The sequence below is a fragment of the Ziziphus jujuba genome, chromosome 12 (assembly GCF_031755915.1).
Source record: "Ziziphus jujuba cultivar Dongzao chromosome 12, ASM3175591v1".
Classification (NCBI taxonomy): Eukaryota; Viridiplantae; Streptophyta; class Magnoliopsida; order Rosales; family Rhamnaceae; genus Ziziphus; species Ziziphus jujuba.
In genome coordinates, this window is record NC_083390.1 from 1,652,862 (window position 1) to 1,661,962 (window position 9,101).

Here is a 9,101-nt window from a genome sequence, read left to right on the forward strand (position 1 = left end):
AATAATATATGTGAAGGATGTGGGCTGCACATTCCAATAGGATCCTTCGTTTTCAACTGCCTTGCACAAAGCTGTCGCTCCTATTTTCTCCATGTAAAGTGTTCTCATGTTCCCAAAGAGATGAATCACCCTTTTCATCCTCAACACTCTCTGACCCTTCTTCAGAGAGTTCCACATCAATTAGATAGTTCCCAAGACCTCCCCTGCTGCTGCTCTGCATGTTGCAAGAGAATCGATGACTTTTGATTTTTCCTTCGTTGTTCCAAGTGCAACTTCAATCTTGACATTTTGTTCTCTTTTCGGAAGGCCGACATGAAATGCCACCATAATCAGCATCATGATCTTTTGTATCTTCATGATACCGCTGATCCTGTGAACGAATTTCTCTGTTCTATCTGTAATACCCTCTGTGATGCTGCTGACTTTTACCGCTGCTGATAGAAAATTTGGAACATGATTTGTGAAATAACAGTGCTAAATGAAACTGCTTGGTTGGCAAGAAACTAAAAAGAATTGTTTGGATACCAAGAAAATCAGAAAGAAAAATAAAGAAAGCTCGAGAGCATTTTCATTTCATTAACCACACAATAGAATTACAACTAGTATCTTGTATTTATACAGAAAACTAACTAATAACAAAATATAGGCAACTGTAATATGATTGGCCAGCATTTGAGTTGCACGGATTGATGAGTTGGCAAGGCTGCTAGCTGTCAACCTTTTAACAAAAAGAAGATGAGCTGTCATAATTGCATGCATGACTTAGTTGAGCCACTTGTAAGAGACAGTTAAGCTGAAAACAAGCTTCTAGAAGAATCTCTAACAACCCCCCGCAAACAAAGGGCTGCTGTAATAAACTCAAACTAACAGCAGACTTTTGTTTGACACTGAAGAACTTAAGCTTATGTTGAAACATCTTGAATTTGAGCTATTTGTAATTTTGATATGAGAAAGTGAAAATGAGATGTGCCTAAAGGCTTACGAAAAATATTTGCTAATTGTTCAGCAGTAGAAACATATCTGATTTCAAGCAACTATCTTACCACTCTTTCTTGAACATAATGCACATCAACTTCATATGTTTTGTATGAAAATGGTAGACAGGATTGTAAGCTAAAGCTATTGCTCCCAAGTTGTCTGACCATACAATAGGTGTCTGTAAACTTAGTTGTAGCTCTTTAGACAACTCAGACAGCCAACTAAGCTCAGTAGAAATATTTGCTAAGGTACGATATTCAGCCTCTGTACTGGATCGAGCAACAACAGACTGTTTCTTTGAGCTCCAAGAAATTAAATTTGGACCAAGAAAAATACAAAAGCCACTACATGATCTTCTATCATCTGGACAGCTTGCCCAGTCACTGTCAGTGAAGCCATGAAAGACAAGTTTTTGAGGATCAGGAATATTGAAATGCAGACCACAATGAATTGTTCTACTTAAATATCTTAGTAATCTTTTACATGCTTCCCAATGACTAGTTTTTGGAGTGTGAACAAACTGACACAATTTGTTCACAGAAAAAGTGATCTTAGGTCGTGTAATAGTCAAATATTGCAAAGCACCCACTATACTTCTATATTCTTCAGGATTGGTAAGTAAATCACCTTCATGATAGGAAAGTTGCTTACCTGCAATCATAGGTGTGGAACAACTTTTGGCAGCTTGCATTTTGGTCTTGCTCAACAAATCCTTGATATATTTAGTCTGTAAAAGATACATTCCAGTAGCAGATCTTTGAACTTCTATGCCTAAGAAGTAATGTAAGTCCTCAAGATCTTTCAGAGAAAAATCCTTATTTAAACTGCAAACAAGTCTTGTGATGTACCTTGAACTTAATCATGTGATAATGATGTCATCGACATAAACTAGCAACAGAATATGTACATTTGAATTCCTTTAAAATAAAAAGAGATGAGTCAGCAACTGAGACAGTGAATCCTCTCTGTAGTAAGGTAGTTTTTAGTTTATCAAACCAAGCTCTAGGAGCTTGTTTCAATCCGTAAAGGGCCTTGTGCAGCTGACACACGTGTGTAAGAAAAAGAGGATTGATATAGCCTTCATGTTGACTCATATACACATTTTCAAGTAAATCTCCACTTAAAATACATTATTGAAATTAATTTGCTTGACAGGCCAGTGATAAGCTAGAGCTAAAGTAAGAATTACTCGAAAAGTTGTAGGCTTCACCACAGGACTGAATGTTTCAAAGAAGTCAAAACCAAGTTGATGGTGAAAACCCTTAGCAACAAGTCTGGCTTTGTGCCTCTGTATAGACCCATCTACATTAAACTTCACTCTGAAAACCCATTTATTACCAACAATGTTCATTTCAGGTGTTGCAGGTACTATGCTCAAAGTCTTGCTTCTTTGCAGTGCTTTATACTCACTGTCTATAGCTGCTTTCCATTCAGGAATTTTAAGAGCTTGTTTAACTGTTTGTGGTAACTCTTGAATAGAAAAATTCTGTGTATCAGATTCTTTTCAAACACCTTGGTGTTGAGTAAGAAAAGTTTTGGATTTACTTATGCTACTTTTTGATCGTGTCTGCATTGAATGAGTATTTTGAGCAGCAGATGATTTTGAATGAAGTTTCGATGTAGATATGGTAATAGATGAATTTTGAGAATACTTCACTGCAGAGGTAGGCATTTCTGACCTATCGACACTTAAGACATCCAAGGTTGTTGTATCTGTGTCCTTAGAGGTTGAAACAGGAATGTAGAAAGTTCTACTGCTGTATCCAAGCAAGGTATGTGTGAAGTAAGCTCTAAAGTAGGCTCTATAGAAATTCCCTTAGTAGTTCCCTGATCAGATCTTGTATCATTACTAGCAATATCAACAGTTCCATTGTGTGTTGACTTATTTACAACAATATAAAGAGGATCAGTAGACCATTTTGAGTTTTGAGTTGCAGTAACACTAGACATACCACCATTCAAAGCTGATGAAGAAAATCCATGTGCAAAAGGAAATTCTTTTTCATTAAATTCAACACTTTTAGCAATGTAAACTCTTCCTTTTTGAATCTAGGCACTTGTACCCTTTATGTTATAGACTGTATCCAATAAACACACATTTAGTTGCATAAAAATTGAATTTTTGAGAGTGGTATGGTCTAAGATAAGGATAACAGGCACAACTAAACACCTTGAGGAAAGAGTAATCTGGGACTTTGCCATATAACCTTTGAAAAGACTGCTAAAGTTAAGTACTGTTGTTGGTAACCGATTAATAAGAATAACTACTGACTGAAAAGCTTCCCACCAGAATTGCAATGACATGTGTGCTTGAGCAATCAAACATAGTCCAATGTTAACAATGTGACGATGCTTCCTCTCTGCTCTTCCATTTTGAGCATGCATATAAGGACAAGGGTGTCTCATACTAATTCCATGTTGCTCCAAATAGGGAAGAAAACTTCTGTATTCACCTCCCCAGTCTGTTTGCAGACATTTAAGTAGAGACCTTATGCTTCTTTCAATCATTTTATGAAAGTTGATAAAAACAGTGAGAGCTTCACTCTTAGTCTTCAATGGATAAATCCAGGTATACCAAGTGAAGTCATCAACAAAATGAATATAATAGCAATACCCTTCCTTTGATAAAGTTGGTGCTGGTCCCCAAAGATCTAAATGAACCAACTCAAGAGGTTGTTTAGTTTTGTTGACTGAAGAAGGAAAACTTTGTAGATGTTGTTTGCCAAATTTACAAGCTTCACAAAACAAGAAACTATCTTTATTAACATTCTGAGATTGTTTACACAACTGTAAGACTTTATGTAAAACAGAAAAAGATACATGTCCAAGTCTCTGATGTAAAATGTTCACATCGGTTCCTATGTTTTGCTTAGGAGATAAAATCTCTGTATCACTATATCAACATCTTTCTCAGCATCTACAGTATCAAATACACTATCAGTTTCTGTATTGACTAAAACAGATCCAGCAGACACTTCAAGATTGACATCAGAAACCACACCAGATAGTACAAATGCATTATAAAATTACTATGGTACGTTATTAACAAAAACAGATGTTTGAGACAACTGCAGTGATTCAGCTTCATTTGTTGCAACTACACTTTCAGCAATATGTGGTCGACTCGAATGATGTTGGGAGAAGTCACCTTCTGCTACTGTAGTTCTGTGCACTAGTTGTAATACATCCGGCTTGTAAAGTCCACCTTTAAGTGTGCCTCTTAAAAAGGTTACTCCCAACTGCTTATCCTTGATTAGGCAGTAGTTAGAATGAAACTTAATGATGACATAATTATCTTGAGTTAATCTTGAGACATTAATCAATTTCTTAGAGATATGAGGAACTACAAGAACATCTTTTAGTATTAATTGAGAAGAAGAATAGCAAGATATTGTAGTATATCCAATACCAATAACCATTAATCCTTGACCATTCCCAACAATTAATTGACTCTTACCATTGTAATCAGCGTAATGCACCAAGCTGCTGCCATCGTTGACCACATGGTTTGTGGCACCACTGTCAAGGTACCAGTTTGGATCTCCAATAGTTATAGGGGCAGTTATGTTGGCAGCAATGGAATTCTAAGGTAAAGATGGCATACCAGCAACAGAAGCTTGATACTGAGAAAACTGATTTACCGGCAGACTAGAATTAACAATTAAATTGTGTCCAGACTGATAAAGTTGTTGAAAAGGAGTGAGGCAATTTGACTATTAGTGTTTGCACTTCCATGAGTAAAAACAGATGCACCAGGAGCTGAATTATGTAGAATCTGACTTGAAGGAAAATGTGGAATTCCAAACAATGGAGTTGAAGTATTGATCTGTGAAGAACCAAGAGATGCTGGAAAGTATGTTACATTTGCAACAGGTGACTGAACTTGGTGTTGATGACCAAAAGCTGGAGTAACAGGTCTTCCAAGGAAGTCCCTGTGTTATAATAGCAAGTTGTTGCTATGTGACCCAGCATTCCACAGATTTGACACTAAAGCCTACTCCTACCCCCTCATCCTCTTCCTCGAAAGAACTGTGGTCTAAAATTCTGTGTGTAACCAGTGTTTCTATTGTAGGCAAATCTGTCTTGATCAATCATGTTGACATTTCTAAAGTTGCCACCTTTTCCATAGTGTCTATATCCTTCATTTCCGAAATTTCCACCTCTTCCATAATTTCTATACCCTTCATAAGTCTTGTCACCAGTTGAATTTCTCTCAATTTCAAGTTTTTCAAAAATTTCGCCAACAGAGGACACATTTGCAGCAACATTATTACAAGAAAAAGGTATTAAATTCCCACTGTGGGTAGACATATTTGCAGAAGCTAATGCCTCATTGCCAGAACCAAAATTATTATTATTCAATACAGCATCAAATGTGTGTCCAACATTAATATGAGGTCTAGCATGTATGTAATTAGCAGATATATCACCCAGGTTAAAAGAAACTATTGAATGTATCAGTTTATGTTTACATTCAAAAGCAAGTAGGTGACTTTGTACCTCTTGTACTGTATATTGTTCAGGCCTGATTCCAAGAATTGTTGAGATAGGCTCATAATCAGTGCCTAGAGCTCCAAGAATATATGTCACAAGATCAGTCTCAGAAGCATTATCTCCAGCAGCAATCAAGTTATTCATAAGATCTTTCATTTTCAATACCAGAGCATCTATTGACAGATTTCCTTTCTTAGTATTTTGTAGTAATTTTTTGTAATGTAGAATTCGACTCTGTGATTTGGCTGCATACCTATTCTCGATTACATTCCAAAGTTTGTAGGTTGAATCTTTATCGATGAAATGGCTTGAAATCTCAGGAGAAATTGTTCCTTTCAACCATCCGACTAAGAATTGGTCTTGAATGTACCAATTCTCTTTAGCTTGCATGAAATCCCTAAGATTTGAGCCTAAATTTTCAACATCAGCTTCTGAGTTAAGATCTCGTTTTTCTTCATTGACCAAGTCTTCAAAGGATGAAAATTCTAGAAACTTGATAAATTTGTGACCTTTGATAATTGGCAAGACCTGCGACCTCCATATGAAGTAATTGCTGTCATCAAGCTCGATTTGATTACTAGGAAAGGGAGACACCATTAGAATCGGGTTGTGCTTAGCCATAGACCATGGCTCTAATACCATGATAGAAAATTTGGAACGTGATTTGTGAAATAACAGTGCTAGATGAAACTGCTTGGTTGGCAAGAAAACTAAAAAGAATTGTTTGGATACCAAGAAAATCAGAAAGAAAAATAAAGAAAGCTCGAGAGCATTTTCATTTCATTAACCACACAACAGAATTACAACTAGTATCTTGTATTTATATAGAAAACTAACTAATAACAAAATATAGGCAACTGTAATATGATTGGCCAGCATTTGAGTTGCACGGATTGATGAGTTGGCAAGGCTGCTAGCTGTTAACTTTTTAACAACAAGAAGATGAGCTGTCATAACTGCATGCATGACTTAGTTGAGCCACTTGTAAGAGACAATTAAGCTGAAAACAAGCTTCTAGAAGAATCTCTAACACGTCGAATGCAATGTTAATATCTACCCTGGATGTCTCTCATTGCCAACTAAGGTTAATTCTGATTTTCATGTTCATCCTTTCATTTTGACTAGTTCAATCAAGGAAGGTGATGATCATGATGATTCGTATACATATTGCTGCGATATTTGTGAAAAAAGAAGAGATCCAGCTCATGCCACTTATTCTTGTCAAGAATGTCACCTTGATGCTCATTTTAAATGTGTTTTACCTCCGGTATGTGCATTTATAATATGTAATTCTTTTTTTTTCTTTTCTTTTCTTTTCTTTTTTTTTTTTTAAATTTTTGTCAATCTTATATGTAATAAGATGATCGATTCTGATTCATTATGTCCACATCTACATCTAGTTTTTTTTTTTTTTTTAATTTTTATTTTTAACCTTTTTTTTTATTTTAAATTGAGTACGATATCTTGGCTTGAAAGTGATCCAATTTCTGGTTATTAGGAGAGCATCTCACACATAACATTTTTGCCTCGAGAGCCAGAACATGATTTGGACTACTTGTCAAACAAAGAGATTGAGGGGAAAGGAGAAATCACAAGTGCCGATAAAGCACTCGTACAGAACGCAATTTCTGAATTGAGTACAGAGATGACAAAGATGAGAGAGGTGGTCGAAGAATTGCTCGGCAAAGTAGAAAGTAGAGAAGTGACAGAAGAACTTGAGAAACTTGAGGAGGGTCATGCAAAAGCTGAAGGTATAATAAAAAAGCTTGGGGAAACTTTTTCATGACTGTTATTTAATTAGGCAAACCCTGTAAGCCAATGTTTATGCTTGCTATTTGGTACTGTAATATATATATATATATATATGCATGCATATTAACTCTTATTGCCCTCTTTGGAATAAAACTGGGCCGGACAGCACGGCACAAGTATTTTATGGACACGACCCGTTAAAATTGCACATGAGCATGAACAGATATCTTTAGTCTAGATTCAAAACATTTAAGTAAGAAACATTTGTTGCAAATGATTAAAAAAAAAAAAAAGAAAAAAAATTAAAGGGTAGTATTATAAGTTTCAAATTTTGTCTTTTGTTTTGATTATATTACAAACACAAGTCATCACAACGAACCCACCTGCTAATGTGTGAACTACTTAGCACCACTCCAAAAAATAAAAAAGAAATAAATAGTTGGTTAAGGTTGAAGCATCAAAGTTTGTTATATGATATGAGTGCATGTTAGTCAAATGGTTATTTTTCTTAATATTTTTTTATAAAAGGATATATATATATATATATATATTCCGATTCAAATTAAATTTTTAAATTTAAAATTTGATACGAATCAACATCTCATAATACATATGAAACATTGGCTTATATTAAATTTTAAATTTAAAAATTTGATATCAACCTCATCCTATATAATATATATCCATGAGTTTTTTGACTGTAAGTTGACCTTGTTAGTGGTATTGAGTCATGATTACTTGCACCCACTTCTTTTTGACTTTTTTTCTGTCTTGTCGATTTAGATCTTGTAATTTGTAAATGGGTAAATAGCATCCGAAAGATAAATTATAGGGGGATTTACTTTCTCTCTCGTGATTTGTTTCAACTTTTTTTTCTTTTTTAGAACTTATTTGAATCATTGCACCATCATATATATCTAACGCGATCTTAATTAACAACAACAACAACAACAATAATATTAATAATAATAATAAAATAAAATAAAATAAAAATTAATTTTAAAAAAAAAACTAATAAATAGCGACCATTCAATTAAAACGTATTATTATTCTGACAATTTGGTTGAAAAAAAAGTTACAAAAAATAAGAAGAAAAAGGAATGAATTAACTTTGGACAATAGCATAAAAGGATTGCACTTTTGCATGTGTGTGTGTGTGTGCGCGCGTGCGCGCGCGCGCGCGTGTGTGTGTGCGTGTTTATTTTTATATCTGTAATAATTTTGATTCCATCATCGAATTAGACTTGTAAGAAAACCGGATGTTTGTTGGGCCTTATTGGACTTACAAAACTCTCATTTGAGCTTGCCACCGTACTTGGGTGTTATGTGGGCTTGCAAGACTATATCTCCCTTGTTGACATTTAGACTTGGCTGGTTTGTCCAACCTAACCACGTACCTACGAGGGTTTTTTCGAAAAGTAGTCAGTCCGTAATATGATTTTTGAAGAATAGTAAATTTAAAAAAAAAAAAAAAAAAACTAGTCATTTTCGGACAAAAATATCCTTGATAAAATTGAAAATTATGCAATAGGTTTTTTTTACCCTTTCCTTCTTCCTTTACACAGCCGTTCATGCGAGGGTTTCTCTAACAGGCCACTCTTTGCATCCCATCTCCTCTCACTCTCATTTTCTTATATTTTCTCATATCTGAAACTAAACTTAGGAAATTTTTTTATCTTTTTTCTTATTAGATGAAACTAAGAAAATATGTATTTTTTCTCTTTTGTCTCTTTCTCTTTTTTCATGTATTTTTTGTTAGTTTTGCAATTTTTAAGCTTTTTATTTAATATGGGTATGCAAGAAATTAATTTATGAGCTGTTATATGTGAGTTTAAAGATACTTAGGTGGCATATGGTTTGAAAATGGGGGAAAATTT

The 9,101-nt window shown here is 34.6% G+C and overlaps 2 protein-coding genes across 3 annotated transcripts; one reads left to right on the forward strand and one right to left on the reverse strand.

The window, feature by feature from the left end:
• Positions 1-3,714: 3,714 nt before the first annotated feature.
• LOC132800269 (uncharacterized) lies at positions 3,715-6,247 on the reverse strand. 2 transcript variants are annotated; one of them, XM_060813601.1, is made up of 2 exons: positions 4,436-6,247; positions 3,715-4,217 (listed from the first exon to the last, which is right to left on the reverse strand). In XM_060813601.1, exon 1 carries the CDS (start codon positions 6,112-6,114, stop codon positions 4,987-4,989), a length of 1,128 nt encoding a protein of 375 aa, XP_060669584.1. In that variant the 5' UTR covers positions 6,115-6,247; the 3' UTR covers positions 3,715-4,217; positions 4,436-4,986. The 2 variants fall into 2 exon arrangements, with proteins under 2 accessions (XP_060669584.1, XP_060669583.1); XM_060813600.1 differs by having other exon boundaries at positions 3,715-4,226.
• Positions 6,248-6,432: 185 nt separating this feature from the next.
• On the forward strand, positions 6,433-7,390 carry LOC132800237 (uncharacterized). The gene is made up of 3 exons (XM_060813495.1): positions 6,433-6,456; positions 6,557-6,739; positions 6,971-7,390. The coding sequence occupies exons 1-3, from the start codon at positions 6,433-6,435 to the stop codon at positions 7,256-7,258; spliced, it is 495 nt and encodes a 164-aa protein (XP_060669478.1). The 3' UTR covers positions 7,259-7,390.
• Positions 7,391-9,101: the final 1,711 nt, after the last annotated feature.